We start from the raw sequence: 16,426 nt of genomic DNA, 5'->3' as shown, positions 1-16,426 counted from the left end.
CTCATAAGAATACGGAAAAACGATTCTTCAACCGCGAAAACAATTGCTTATGCAAAGTACTTGTGATCTACTGGACCAACAGAGTTACGAAAAATCCGATAAGGAATAACCACTAGTAGTGTCAGAACGAGGATATGGAGGTACTAGGGGCATATGACCCACAGGAAGGACGCCTCGCACACGATACATGGTGTTGCACCCAACCCTGCCTTCGAAGGACGAAAAGACAGCGCAAAATAGTAGGTCGATCCTTGGAGAAAGAGGCGACAAGTCTCAGAACTACACTAAATGAGCTTTGGTCCAGGGTAATAGATCGCCCAAAATGGAGGTTTACCATCACCACCCTGCGCACCTCCAGGTGTCAGGGACCAGATCTAATTAAGTAAGAATATTTACATAATATAGGAGGGTGCAATACTATATATGTTTTCATGTTGGGAAGCTTACTGCATAGAAAAATAAATACAAATTTTACGGGTATTTACCGAATGTAAATATTATGTAATATTAATATTTACCGAAGACTTATCTTCCTATTCTTCCAAAAAAAAATTAACTAATAAAAAAAAAACCAGCACTAGAAAGTGGGAATGAACCGTATTATTCGAACATATTATTGCTTGATGCACGGTCAGTCAAATGAGTAAATAAGACTGTCCTTAGACAACTCCTCTGGAAAACATTTAAGAGATCTTCCTCTGCCTTTCGAAGCACCCACATTCCAGAATCAAACTTGACCAATGTTATTACCATGGCTTCCAATTTTCCATTCTTAGTCCGAAGACTTATCTTCCTATTCTTCTAAAAAAAAAAAAAAAATGTTTATAGCTTAATAAAAAGAAAGTTTACGAAAAAGGTTTAGTTTAAGGAACCCAAGTCTACTAGTCGTATATGAAATAGTTAAATATGACGCTATATTTAAGGTGGCCACGTTCACCGGATGGAGAAGTCGCAACCGTCAAAAGTTATTTTCGAAAGTAGGGTACACAGAAGTCGCCGCCCCGGCTGACCACCTCCAACTTTTAAATCAAGCAGATGACCGATATCCTACAGAGAGCTGATCCGTCAACGTGTAAAGAAGATGGCTCCAACGCGACCCATTAGGACATCCAATAATAAAGTCAAAGTCAAGTAAGTCATATTAGAAACCGTATTGACCTTAAAGGTAACATATTCAAAAAATAACCTATAAAACAAGTTTGAGAATAAAATGGGATACTGGATTCTTTTTAGGTTTTAATAGTATTTTCAGTGTTTATTCACTTAACTTTGATCAATAAAATTAAAAACATGACACTTAAAGAAAAAAGAACATAGAATTATCGCAGCAAAAAAAAAAAATCTTCCAGACCCATTTACCATGTTCTTTTTCTAGAAATGGACACATAAAACGATGTTAGCCAAAAACAAAACTTGAAACGAATTCTATAAACATTTAAAGTCCCTGATTCTACTTAAAAAAAAAAACTCACTCAATATCCGACATTTGAAAATTTGGCAGGGCAAAAATGTGCAATTTCCAGATATTTTTATTTTCACTTTTTCTTATGACACAAATGTGCTGGTGGGAAATTTAAAGTAGGCCAGTTGACAACGGAAGAGCACCAGATAAAGCAATCCTGTTAAAAACTTAAATTCACTTTTAATAAAGAATCAAATTGCAGTCAGAAACACACATAGGGTTACTAAGCCTAGTCACTATTCTTCGGGGAGGATGAACATTCACTCCTCCTTCCCTCCCAGGATAAATATCACTGGTGAATTAGAAAAATCGACAAGTCTTTTAGTCTGGCTCTGGGTTAGAGGGACTCAGCTGTTCTACCGGATGGTGACCCTTTCTCTGGCTTAGGGGGACTATCCTGATCTGAGTTTAATTCCAATTCTTGTAACTTCTTCCATAACTCCTCTCGCTCTTTCTCTTTTTTCTTTTCCCTGAAACAAAAGATCGAAATTATAACAAGGTAGTCGGATAAAAAAAAGAAAAAAGCCTTAGTCAAATTTCTAAAGAGGACAAAGTCAACTTTCCAAAACAAGCACTTGTGTCCTGGATAGATTATAAAATAACGCGTCCTTCCAAAACTCAGAATTAAAACAAGGGGTTATACTAAAGTATCAGAATTGAAAAGCTATAACTGACGCCCTTTTTCTTTTCCCTGCAGCATAAGTTCAAGTTAAAACAAAACGGCTAGCTCAAAAAAAAAGAAAAAAAAAGTATTTGTAGAGGAGTTGAAAAAGACACATTTATATAGAGGAAGTCAATGTTCAAGAACAACAATTATTTCTAACCAACCCAAAATAAAACTTATTAGAAAGCTAAAAGAGCTTCAACTGAAATCCAAACTGTCTACTTCGCAAACAAAAAATTGAATAAAAAATGAGAAGCTATAATTGATGCTCTTCATCTTCTTTTAATTAATAGTTCAAATTAAAAAAAAGTGTTTTAATTATAATGGGGATAAATCAGTTTTAATTCAAACGGGGATAAATCAAACATGGAGATTTTTAATTAATTAGTTTTGATTAATTTTTAAATTAATTAATTCAAATTGAGTTTTGTTTATTCGTTTTTAATTCATTCGATTTTAAATTATTCTAATTACTCAAAATCAGGTTTTTAATTAATTAGTTTTTAATTCAAATGGGAATAAATCAGTTTTATTAGACAATGAAAATACAATAAAAAATACTGGATATTTCGAACACATATACGATCACATATACAATGACCATCATCAACAGATATACTGCTTTTTCTTTGTCTAATAAAATGATTTATCCCTGATTAACTGGAAAGAGAGTGTAGTCTTCGAAAATATCCATTTTTCCTTCTTTTTTTTCTCTGAAGCACGTTTCGGTTACTTATTCCATATATGAGAGAGCGGGAGCGCGCTCAAAAGTTTGACCTTTGTCCCGATTCTTAAGAACGTCTAAGACACAAGCGCCGTTTAAATAGAATCAGAAGCTTTTTTAAAGTACTAAAAAAACTTTTGTAAAAAAATTCGTATTTGGTGGCGCCACATAAAAAAAAAAAAAAAAAAAAAAATTCCGCATATGAGTACTTTAGTACTAAAAACCGACAATAAAATGGTACTATTCTATTAGCTACAAGATAAAACAAAATATGATGAAAATATAATAGTTTATCAACAAATTTGGGCTATATATTTGCACATTAGGGAGGGGGGGGGGGGGGTAAACCACAGCATAAATTAAATACGTAACCCAACCTAGGTACCTTTTTTTCCCCTATACCCCAAAAAACTAAAGTATAAGTACTGCAACGCAGTGAGAAACCACTGTTTGCAATCCAATTCTCCGCTGACAGAACCTGTATGACTAGTTTCTATGTCGTCTATCTTGCGTGTCTTGTAGCTAATAGAACAGTACCAATAAAATTCTTCAGTATATGAGGGGAGCTGCCCCCTCCCCAATACCCCATTCTTCGCGCTAATTTTTTTTAGTAATTTAAAAAAAAGTTTCTGATTCTATTTAAACAGCCTTTGTGTTTACGGAAACGTTCTTAAAGAATTGGGACAAAAGGTAAAACTTTACCATAAAGAACGGGGTACTGAGGAAGGGGCAGCCTCCCTCATATGCAGAATAATTTCTTTGTCCTGAAACATGAGTCAAGTTAAAACAAAATGACCAGCTAAAAACAAGAAGAAGAAAAACAAGGTACATTTATATAGAGGATTCGATATTGAATCAGAATTGAGAAGCTATAAATGATACCTTTTCTCTCTCTTTTTTTTTTACCCTGGAATATCGGATCAAGGTAAAACAAAATAGCCGACAACAAAAAAGGAAAAAGGCCACTGTCACAATTATGAGGAAGACATAGTCAAATTTCAAACACAAACACTTTATTTCTTGAATTTCCTGGATAGATCATAAAATAATGCGTTCTTCCAAACCCATAATTAAAATAGACTTCGACTGAACCGGTTTTGAATTTGGTTTTAAGCCGGATTCGCTCAGAAGGAATACACGTTTTATTTTTCATGTACTCTTGAGCTTTCAAATAATTGGTGATTTAATCATAAGCTTCTCCGAACGTCATAAGCCTATATGCTGAATTGACGCTCTATGCCGCGTTGATTACCGTTGTATCTGTGCTTATATCTGAAAATCAATTCATGATTAAAGTTAATAAGGCGTTTTACTTCACCGATTCAATAAAATGGCAGAGATTTTCTCGTTCTGAACTATTGTTTGTATCACTAACGTTGCTTTTTCTCAGCGTTTGCTCAAATTATTTATCCAATTTGTGTGTTAGCATTTTGAAATGCGTGGTTGCTGCTTACCCCAATGACTGCCAACGATTGTTCCTTGACTGACAGACTGCACGAGTTACAGTCCGTGGCGAAAGTGCTGAAAGCCTGGCATGCTTTATGATAGAGCACTTTGGAACTAGAACTGCGATAATCAGGCGTAGGTGAACAGAGGCAACGACACAGTTCTACATTTTGACTGTCACAAAATGCTCAGTCTCGGAAAGGCTGGCAATAGCCCATTTATCACAAGAACGGTGGTGCCATCACTAGGTCGTCTCACACTAGAGTGTTCGACACTAGAAATGTCAATGTTAAGTAGGTCTATCCATGGTATGAAGGTGCTCTTAAACACATAGCACTTGATTAGTTTCGCAAAGAGTTTGAATAAGCGGGAGCTTAAAATCTACACCTCTGTTAATATTACATAACGTTATTATAAGACCGTTTTTCATTTAATCGGACGCAAAAGCTTCTATACTACAGGCATTTGTAACTACAGCATCGGTTATCAGTCTGAGAGCAAGTGGAACACTTGACACTGTTGGCAGGGGGAATCGCGGTTACTCGAATACCCTTGTTGTCCACAGCATGAACACTAAACAGAAGCTTTACGGACAGCAGAAATACGCCCATAAATAAAAGAAAAAAACCCACAGTAATTCAAACATGGTCCCTACAAGAAAATTTTTTGTCAATGAGCACAAAAATTGCGAGAATATTTGATAAACGCACAAGTTACAAATTGATAAAGCACGAACAAAGCTTAGAATAAAGCTTCGAGAAGCTGTGACCTGGAGTAAACTGGTGTCAGTTTTGGAAGTTTCACAGCCGCGGCTCCAGGGATTCGGGCTCTAAGAGGGACAAAGGAAGGCGAGAGGAAGTTCTTGTAGATGACATCGAGGAGAATAGAGACAAATTTCAGGTACGGTTACTCACGACAGAAGAGGTTCAAATGCTTTTTAGATTTCTTGGGGGTAGAGTAACCGACATAGCGCTAGAGGAACGATTTCATTATATTCCTTCTTTTTTATAAGCATGTGTTCTAAAGCGTTTGAATGAAAAAATAAAATACAATAAAAAAAAAAATAAAAAAAATAGATCCTAATAGCTTCGTCTATTAGATTAAATCAAAAAGAGTTCTAATCTAGAAATCTTTGAGTTCTAAGGCTTTTAAAAGATGAATAGTACTTCATTATTATTTATATAAAAACAAGAAAAAATATAGAGTATATGCATTTTTTTTTTCATTTTCCAATTTTAAAAACAACGGCCTTTGAATTGCTTCAATTATTTCACAGTTACAAAAAACCTTTTCTGAGACGAACAATAAAAATGTGCTTCAATTTTTCACGAAATTTTTTACCTGCACAAAGTTTAAACTGCGCGGTAAATAACAGAATAGTTGTACGTCATATATATATATATATATATATATATATATATATATATATATATATATATATATATATATATATATATATATATATATTACTTAGAGTACAAATATACAGAAAAATAAAATAAAAATGAAAACAATAAACAAGAAAAAAATCACAAAAAAACAAATACCATCTCAGTTACTTAAGCAACTCAATTAAGCTACACAGTTAAGTATAAAGTCGACAATATTTTCTGTCGATCAGTTGGTCCCTTTTTGAAGAGACATCAAAAACGCCATTATTACTCGAAACGTACCAGTTGCGAGTCCAAAGCGGCAACTGCAGAAGATATTTTCAAAAACGGAAGAAAATAGATCTAATTTTTTTCCGCTCAGATATTGCAGAAAAAACTCCGCAAAGGGACTAAGAAAAAGACATGTGGGGTGAAAAAACGCTGTAAAGTCTACCCAGGGTTATTTTGCGAAACTGGCCTTTAACTCGAGGAAGCGGTCAGTACGATTTTCTAAGCTTTTCTCTCAACGCTGAGATAACAAGTGTTTTAGTAGTTTTAACATTTGATCCAACTGGTAGACCTAGATAATTCAGAGAAGACGACGCAGAAACAGTTTCTGAGCCAACATTGATAGTAACAAAAGGTTGTCGAGACGAATCGTAGACGATAACCTCAGTTTTAGAGGAGGCGACTTGAAACCCAATCTCATTGAGATCAGAGAAAACTGTACCAAATGTATTTTGGAGAATTTGGAGATCATTTGCTAATAGAAGGATATCGTCTGCGTAACAGAGGTGGCTGAACAGAGGTTAACCACCTAACAGAGGTGGCTAACGGTTCGTATGGCATTATTGAAAATGGCTGGACTAAGCACGGCTTTGTTTCACACCTTTCCGAACATTGATGGTTTTGCTCAGCTGGCTACCTAACCACACCCATATGGACACAATATCATACCAGTAGCATAAGAGACGGCAGAGAAAAGGATTTATTCAAATACTCAATAGAAAAAGAATAGCATGTGATGTCGAACGTGTTTGAAGTGTTGATTGCACACACACAAAAGTTCTTTTTCAGCATCCTCTAGCGGTCTAAAATAGCCAAAAAAGTGGCTGAGGAGAGCATATATATAGGTAGCTTCAACTGGAGGATATATATATATATATATATATATATATATATATATATATATATATATATATATATATATATATATAGTTTCAAAAAAATAAAATCCTAGTTTCCCCTTTGCCTAGAAAGATACGTCCACCTTTCCTTCCATAATCATAACCTTGCCTAGCTAAAAATAAGACGAAAATATCAGTGTCTTTGACCTACCACACAACTTTTGTGGTGTCTTTTTTTAAAGCATAGCCAGGCCTTTTTGTGGAAGCTCGTAAAATTCACATAAGTACACTAACGCTGGAGGGGGGGGGGTTCAGATCTGTCACTGAATTGATTTATTTTTTCCTGAATTGAGGAGGTGGGGAATTAGGGAATGTAAGTAAAAGTAAGTATGACGGAACTAGACACTTTAGGTCCAAACTGGCGGTGCTGATCTCCGTTTCGTGGTCCTTCAGCCAGGAAGTGCAATGGGGGCCAGCCATCCTGTGCTTTCACACACCCTTCCTGCTACCTTCCCCAGATTTCTCCAGGTACCCATTTAAAACGGGGTCACTTTGGCTGAGCTAACAGAGTCGTGCCACTGACCCCCGTCCCGAACCAAATAACCCGCTATGCCAGGGATCGAACCCATGCCCCTTGGACATAGAATTCTCAAACCAGCACGCTAACCACTTAGCCAGGACGAAATGGTCCATAAAATAAGACCATAGAGATAGTCCAATAAGATACTTGGACCCAAAAGGAAGGGAGAAAGGAAGCTGTATGGACAGACAAAGACAAACGCATGAACGTTAAAAAAATTAATGGCCAATAAAGTAAAATTCAAAGCTCAAACTCCAACTCCTAAATAGCAACATCTCCTCTCTACTAATGTATAGATACGAGACATGGGTATTGACCAAACAGCTTGAAAAACAATTACAAGGTTTCGCCGATATTTGCCTCCGGCGCTTTCTGGGTATCGACTGGTCTGATAGGATTACAAACACCTTCATACGTCAAAAAACAAAGCAACCATTGATAGTTGAGAGAATTTGAAGTAGTAGATGTCGGTACTGGGGCTATATGGTCCGTATGGGCGATGGCGAGCTCCCTCATAATGTTTGGTGCTGGGTTTCTCCCGGCATTAGAGGGCGTGGACGGCGAAAAGCGTCGCTTAGTCGATGCCTAGAGGTAGGCCACGCTGGCGGGTAATTCTTTGCATCACCTTATGCCGTAAACTTCAGAGATCGTTGTGGAGAGGCACCGTTGTCAGGTAATCGACATGAGAGGACCTAAGTCAAAGATGTGAGTGTCAAAATAATAATTGAAAAAAAAAAACAACCTAAAAACTTACTTTTGTCTATCGGCTTTATAAGTAGCTGTCAATTCATCAAAGAGTTTGGCATTCATTTCCATAAAAGTTTTAAGGACATTATATACAAGTGCGACGATTGTCTGATTCCAATGCTCTTTACTTATTCTGTACAGTGCAGGAAATAATATTGGCATTATTACAGCATTATTTTCTTCAATTAACGACATTATATACTCATTATTCCAGAAATATAATGCTCTTTCGGCAACCTAGAAAAGTAAATTAGCATCATTAAGCAAAATCCTTAAAGTCAATACTGTCAAGGAAATAAGTATTCAGGGTTTTTTTCAGGAGGGAAGGGGTATAAGACGCAGCAATAATTTGTTTAGATCTATTTTTGTTACTTTTTCTTCGAGACGGTCAAAATAAAATCAGGCAAACTCCCTCATTGAACACGACCATGTTTTCAAGAGATGCTTACTAAATTATCAAATAAGAAAAATTTATAGTTAAAAAATTAATATAAACAAAAAAAAAAAAAAAAAAAAAATCAGTTTTTGACAATTTACACTTAATGGCAACGCTACTTACGATGAAGCAACATTTCCAACTATTTCTCAAAAGATTCAATGACGGGGGTGTCGTTTAGAAAAATCACAGCAGATTTGCATAAAAGGAAAGAAAATAAAAAATCTCATTGTGTAGCATGACACGTACACACATACACAAGTCCACCAGAGCGCTATTTTTTTTGTGATTTTTCTCAATTTTTTTTTGCGTAATTTGCACATGTGTATGCACAAACGTGTGACCTTTAGAACAATAAAGATCCCAGGAATTCTCCTCGGTGGAGTTCCTGATTCCTTTTACCCCAAATAGCACATGCATGGTTACTAGTTACATTATACAGAAATTCTTCCGAAGTAAAAATTGAATTTTCGGGAAATATTGACGGGATTTTTTTTCTTTTTTTTTGTACACCGGGTATCAGAAATTTGACTTTCTTGTCAGAATATTAAACTGCTACACAAATAATAGTAAGAAGTCCCATTTCGGAATTTTGGAGGGATAGAAAATTTGTACTATAAAATCTCTCCCAGATACTTGGGGTGGATTTCTAAGCGGAGAATCTTCCTTTGGTAGGAAATTTCTGATGAGTGAATATTCTAGGGCAAATGTTAGACTGGGGGGTTTTGACAGAATTACTATACGAAATTCTTTTTAATTGCCGTACATTCTCTTTGCCAAATTTTTATATGAAAATGTTCGGGGGGATTATCCCGGGCTTTGTTCCTCGCATTTTGTGTTCTGGGAAATAATTTCCACGGAAGGGGGCATTTCTGGAGTGACAGAGAAACTGATTATAGATTAAAGTCTTATCCCAATGGAAAAATACTAAGGAGGATTTTTCAGGGTGAATCGTCCACAAGCAATTTTACAGAGAGAGGGGGGGAATCTCAGCAAGGAAGGAACTGCCCGAAGGGAATTTGACAGATAGGAGGCATTTCACGTTGGATGATATTTCCACGAAGGAGTTCCGTGAGGGAGAGAGGTATATTTCGTAGAGGGTGAGCCAGATTTACCGGCATTATTTAAGAAACGAACAGAAATTACGCCATATAAGAAGGGTTGCCCTCTCCTAAATACCTTATTCTTTACGCTAAAGTTTGACTGTTTACTAAAATTGAAACACAGGGGGTGTTTAATAAGAATAGGAAGCTTTTTTAAAAGTGCTAACAGCTTTAGCGTAAAGAGCACGGTATTGAGAAGGGGCGACCCTTCATATCCGAAATAAATCTGCCAAAACTAATGTGCAAATTGTGTTTTAATTTTTCATGCACGATGAGCAAAACTCGAACCTGCATTAGTTAAAAAACGTTCAGAAATTGAATAAAACGGAAATTAAATGGAGTTTGCTCTTTACTAGGTCGCAACTATTTATGTAACAATGAAAAGGCGCTATTGCACCCATGATTCTCGATAAACAGCATTTTCGTAATAACACGCTACTGTCAGTTCGGATATATTTCGCACTGGACAGTTTATTTTAAAAACGTACTTTTTGAAATTTCATTTTGGTTTTAACAATGGTAATTTTAGTTGTATTGTAGACTTTTTGCATTTCCTAGTATTCTCGATCATAGGCGGCGCAATCGCGCTGCCTACGTAAAGAACGATGTGGGCACAATGTATTATTTATTTTTTTCGTGGTTTTAGACCAGGGCACTTTGTATCGAAGGAGTTGTCGTAGAAACTTCGAAAAGGACTCATTCGATTGAAAATTGAAGTGGCTTGTGCCCTTTTTAATAGTCAGAAGTGATTAGAGGGCAACTAAATCCCCCCCCCCCCCAACGCCCATCAGTCCCCCAAACACATCAAAATTTTGAGATGGCCATTCTGTTCAGCGTAGTTGATTTCCAGATAGAAAATATGTTTTTGATGAGGACACTCCCCCACAACCCTCGGGGCAAGGGTTTTAAGTTATGCCCTGGGGACATATAAGAACTATGTTGGCACAATGTATTTTTTTTTTCTTTAGAGCAGGGCACTTCGTATCGAAGAAGTTGTCGTAGAAACTTCAAAAACGGCTCAGTCGATTGGAAATTTGGAGTTGCTAATGCCCTTTTGAGTGGTTGGCAAGAATCGGAAGGCAACTAATAACCCATTCATATCCATCAATTCCTAAAACAAAATCCATCAAAAATTTTAAACGGACATTTTATTAAGTGTTGCTAATTCTTAGTTATAAATTTGGTTTTTGAGACGGAGACTCCCCCACAACCCTAAGGGCAAGGGTTGTAAGTTATGCCCTGGGGGCATATAAGGTTTTATAGAAGACGTTGTCGTAAAAACTTCAAAAAGACTCATTCGATTGGAAATTCAAAGGGCTAGTGCCCTTTTTAATAGTCGAAAGTGACTAGACAGCAACTAACCCCCTCTCACGCCCACCTTTTCCCCAAACACATCCAATCAAAATTTTGAGATAGCCATTTTGTTCCACACAGTTTAAAGTTCAGGAAATTATACCTTTGAGCAGGACACTCCACCCACAGTCTTCAGAACAAGGGTTATAAGTTATGCCTTGGGGGCATATAAGGTTTCTATTGAAATCTTTGTCGTACAAACTTGAAAAAGGGCTCATTCGATTGGAAATTCAAAGGGCTAATGCCCTTTTAATAGTCGAAAGTATTTTGAGGGCAAATAACCCCCCTCTGACGTCCACCTTTTCCCCAAACACATACAATCGAAATTTTGAGATAGCCATTTTGTTTCATGCAGTTTAAAGTTCAGGAAATTATACTTTTGAGCAGGACACTCCCCCCACAGTCTCCAGGGAAAGGGTTATAAGTTATGCCCTGGGGGCATATAAGTTTTTATTGAAACCTTTGTTGTAGAAACTTGAAAGAGCTCTTTGGATGGGAAATTCAAAGGGCTAGTCCTCTTTATAATAGTCGAAAGTAATTTGAGGGCAACTAACCCCCCTCTCACGCCCACCTTTTCCCCAAACACATCCAATCAAAATTTTTAGATAGCCATTTTATTCAACGTAGTTAAAAGTTTTGGATATTAGGTCTTTAAGGATGACAACCCCTCCCCCCCCAAAACCCTCAGAGCAAGGGTTGTAAGTTATGCCCTAGGGGCATGTCAGGTTTTCATAGAAATCTATGTTGTAAAAACCTCAAAAAGGGCTGATTCAATTGGAAATTGAAAGGGCTAGTGGCATTTTAATAGTCGAAAGTGATTGAAGGGTAACTAGCCCCCCTCTCACGTTCACCATTTCTCCAAACATATCAAATTAAAATTTTGAGATAGTCATTTTGTTCAACGTAGTCAAAAGTCATGGAAATTAGGTCTTTTAGGATGATAACCCCCTCAGAGCCATCAGTTCAAGGGTTGTAAGTTATGCCCTGGGGGCATATAAGGTTTTATAGATAGAGTTGTCGTACAAACTTCAAAAGGGGCTCATTCAGTCGGAAATGGAGAGGGTTAGTGCCCTTTTTAATAGTCGAAAGTGATTGGAGGGTAACTAACCACCCTCTCACGCGCACCATTCCCCCAAACCTATCCAATCAAAATTTTCAGAGAGCCATTTTGTTCAACATGGTAGAAAGTTCTGGAAATTAGGTCTTTGAGGATGACAACTCCCCTCCCCCCCACAGCCCTCAGGGCAAGGGTTGTAAGTTATGCCCTGGGGGCATATAAGTTTTTTTTTATTGAAAACGTTGTCATAGAAACTTCAAAAGGGTTCATTTGATTGGAAATTGAAAGGGCTAGTGCCTCTTTTAATAGTTGAAGGTGATGGGAGAGCGATTAACGCCCCTCTCTCGCCCACCATTTTCTCACACATCCAATCAAAATTTTGAGATAGCCATTTTGTTTAACGTAGTTGAAATTTCTGGAAATTATGTCTTGGAGGATGACAACGATCCTCACAGCCTTTAGGATAAGGGTTGTAATTTATGCCCTGGGGGCATATAAGGTGTTTATAGAAAGCATATAAATAATAAGAAATTACAATAAATAACCGAGTCAAACTCAAAACGAGCAAAAATTAATATAAGTTGGGCTCAAAACCCCTATGCCTTCCCAAGGCCAGAGTATAATTTGCACTTTACTGAACAAAATACAAATGAATGTGCATTGTCAGTTTAATATACATACACTGATATTTAGTAATCAAAATTTAAATATTATTTGATTTATTTAAGTCACAAAAGTAAAACATTTATATTTTTTTAGTAAAGTGCAAATTATGTTCTGGCCTTGGGAAGGCATAGGAGTTTTGAACCCAACTTATGTTAATTTTTGCTCGTTTTGAGTTTGACTCGATTATTTATTGTAATTTCTGTTCGTTTTGGGTTTCATTTATTTATCGATGCTGATTTGCGGTAGTTTCAGGCTTGGTAGATTATTTGATTTTATTTTTGCTCATTTTTTGTTTAATGGAGTTCTTTACTTTTCTTTGAAAAACTTATTTTGTAATAAGTAATACTTAGATGTAATAATTCGCTTTTAATCATCTCTCAGTCATCTTGCAGTAACCTGCTAGCGCTGATGAAAAGAAAGGATAAAGGGAGACATAGGTAGTAGCCTACCCTTGCAAAAATATGTTTTCCCTACCCTTGCAAAAATATGTCTTCCCTTGTTTTCAAGGTAGAAGGCAGTAAACTTTCGGCTAAGAATTTTAGACGGAGGCGATGTAAATGGTGTGACTCAATGTCATTTCTGAGGCTATTTTTTTTTGACATTTTTGAAAACTGGTTTTCACAGTCCTACTCATACACAGTGTATGAGTGAAAATCAATATCCAAGAGATGGGTAATCAAGCCTAAGGCCGTACTACATAAATCTCAAGGTTTTGAGATCCCTTTTCTTCAGTTTTTCAGTTCGTACTCAAAAATTCTCGAGATTTTTACATATTTTCTCTTCAGTGTTTCAATTCTTATTCTAAAAATCACGATGAGATCTTTCATGTCGAACTCTTAAGAATCTCAAGATTTTTAACTTTTTTTAGAAGTCTTTCAGTTCAAAGTCTATAAATCTCAAGATTTTTAAATCATTTTCCTTCAGTCTTTCTTAAGGCTTTCAGTTCGACTCTAGAAATCTCGACATTTATAAATATTTTTTCTTTAGTCTTTCAGTTTGAACTCTAAAAAATCTCCAGATTTTTAAATCTTTTTTCTTCAATCTTTCAGCTCGTACTAAAAAAATCTCATGACTTTCCAATTTTTTCTATTTAGTCTTAAAGTTCGTACTCTAAAAATCTCGAAACTTTTAAATCTTTTCTCTTGAGTCTTTCTGAAGTATTTCCGTCTTTCAGTTTGTACTCTAAAAATATTGAGATTTTTTAATCGTTTCTCTGCAGTCTTTCTGAAGTATTTCAGTCTTTCAGTTCATACTTTAAAAATTTCGAGATTTTTATATCTTTTTTCTTTAGTCTTTCAATATTTCGGCTCATAATCTAAAAATTCCAAAATTTTAAATGTTTTTCTTCAGTCCTTCGGAAGTGTTTTAGTCTTTCAGTTCGTACTCTAAAAATCTCAAGATGTTAAAATCTTTTCTTTTCAGTGTTTCAGTTCGTACTCTAAATATCATGAGATTTTAAAATCTTTTCTCTCGAGTCTTTTTGAAGCATTTCCGTCTTTCAGTTCGTACTCTAAAAATATTTAGATTTTTTAATCGTTTCTCTGCAGTGTTTCTGAAGTATTTCAGTCTCTCAGTTCATACTTTAAAAATTTCGAGATTTTTATATCTTTTTTCTTTAGTCTTTCAATATTTCAGCTGATAATCTAAAAATCCCAAAATTTTAAATGTTTTTCTTCAGTCCTTCGGAAGTCTTTTAGTCTTTCAGTTCGTACTCTAAAAATCTCGAGATGTTAAAATATTTTCTTTTCAGTCTTTCAGTTCGTACTCTAAACATTTTGAGATTTTTAAATCTTTTCGTTCGAGTCTTTCTGAAGTATTTCCGTTTTTCAGTTCGTACTCAAAAATATTGAGATTTTTTAGTCGTTTCTCTGCAGTCTTTCTGAAGTATTTCAGTCTTTCAGTTCATAGTTTAAAAATTTTGAGATTTTTATCTTTTTTCTTTAGTCTTTCAATATTTCGGCTCATAATCTAAAAATCCTAAAATTTTAAATGTTTTTCTTCAGTCATTCGGAAGTCTTTTAGTCTTTCAGTTAGTCTACCTGTGGATAAAACCATATACCCGTAGTCGTAATCATCATTAATATGAGTATTACCCTGGATATTAAAAGAACTTTTTACCCAGATAAGAATTCACCAATTGCAAGGTAATTCAACAGTCACCATTGGTAAGGCTCAAGTGCCAATATATCTTACCTAGGGCAGTTTTGACATTAAACTGCTTAAAATAGTACCACAATGAAAACCTCAACCATTATTGAGCCTTACGAAGGAAGGACGCTTCTGTTTATTCTAAACATATCGTACGACCGATTAATCCAATCTATCTATAAAAGAAGAAAGGAGTGAAAAACAAACTTAATTTTTAAGTCAATCTAAATTAGCTATAGCATTTTTTTTAATGTTGTTTACTTGTTCAGGTGACACATTTTGTTTCCCTCGAGAAGCATCCCCCCCCCCGAATCTAAAATAGGAGAAATACTTACTTGAAAGTGAGGACTAGACATACATTTTGCAATTTGCTTAAATAGAGGTTCTTGAATTTTAACAAACTGAGAAGGCTCTATCACATCCAGGATTTCTTCCACTTCCCCAAGGAACATGACCTGCACAAAAAGTAAGAAAATCAGGTTAAATAAACAAGAAAATTTTTTGGTACCGAAAATTACGAACAAATACATTTTAAATATCATTGTAACAGGTATACGATAGAAACCCGTTGCGACCTACCATAACAACTATCTTTTAGGTGTTAACAACTATCATAACAACTATCATATCAACTATCATAACAACTATCATAACAACTATCTACCATAACAACTATCTACCATAACACTATCTTTTAGGCAATGAAAAAGAGTCGAAAACATTTTTGGTTACGTCTTTTAAACAATTTACATTTAATGCTTATTCCTAATTTAATATGTTTTATTCATTAACCCAAATGTTTAAAAATATAAAATATATTTTTAAATTCTTCCTTGAGAAAATACACATAAAATCAAGGCGAAAGGAACCACAACCTAAAGTGTTTTTTTTTTTACTATATAGATATATACGACTTAACAATACTAGAAATATGCCTTTAGTGTCAAGAGTGTGATGAAAAGCAGTTTTGTTTCTTTTTGGAATACTAAACGTTCACATTAATTAAATGTTTTATCTTATTAATGTTTATTGAGTTTTCGCGTTGACGCATCAGATATTGCAGAACTTTATTTTGCTAATAAAAAAGCGTTATTACGTCGCATTATTTTCCTTAACTTACAAATGCCTTTTAACACAACTACCTTCCTTTTCATATACAACCTTGTACTAAAAGTAAACAAAAAATAATCATTAATACATTTAATAATAATAAAAAAAAACTATATATGTAGTAGATGTCGTGTTGGACTCAACGAGGGTTTGAGAGAAGGTATTTTTGAGTATCTAGATGTCAACGTTATTTGGTTAACATTGTATTTTATACGGCGTAAATGTTCTGTGTTGTCATTTTTTATTATATTCAACTTAGTTTTCGTTTTATATATGTTTAAAGAGGCTGTAGGTTGGACCTGACCAAATGCTATGCTATGCCTGAATAAGTCGTACCCCCCCCCCCATTGTATTATTCACTAAATAGCTTAATTAGTAGATTAATCTTAAATAATACTATATTATTTTATTGATAATAGCATTATTAATACTA

The 16,426-nt window shown here is 35.2% G+C and overlaps 1 protein-coding gene across 1 annotated transcript in view; it reads right to left on the bottom strand.

The window, feature by feature from the left end:
• Positions 1-1,223: 1,223 nt before the first annotated feature.
• Positions 1,224-16,426, bottom strand: part of LOC148949922 (serine/threonine-protein phosphatase 2A 56 kDa regulatory subunit epsilon isoform-like) — a 122,630-nt gene continuing 107,427 nt past the window's right edge. The window contains exons 10-12 of the mRNA XM_089091690.1: positions 15,219-15,338; positions 8,128-8,357; positions 1,224-1,932 (exon numbers count right to left, since the gene is read on the bottom strand). Coding sequence (XP_088947816.1) covers positions 1,800-1,932; positions 8,128-8,357; positions 15,219-15,338 — 483 coding nt within the window. The 3' untranslated portion in view covers positions 1,224-1,799. The remainder of the gene's footprint in view (positions 1,933-8,127; positions 8,358-15,218; positions 15,339-16,426) is intronic.

This window comes from Artemia sp. Qi Xiang Cuo, chromosome 7 (genome assembly GCF_049724085.1).
Source record: "Artemia sp. Qi Xiang Cuo chromosome 7, ASM4972408v1, whole genome shotgun sequence".
Lineage (NCBI taxonomy): Eukaryota > Metazoa > Arthropoda > Branchiopoda > Anostraca > Artemiidae > Artemia > Artemia sp. Qi Xiang Cuo.
Note: the sequence above shows the minus strand (reverse complement) of the source record. Positions and strands in the feature narration are given on the sequence as shown.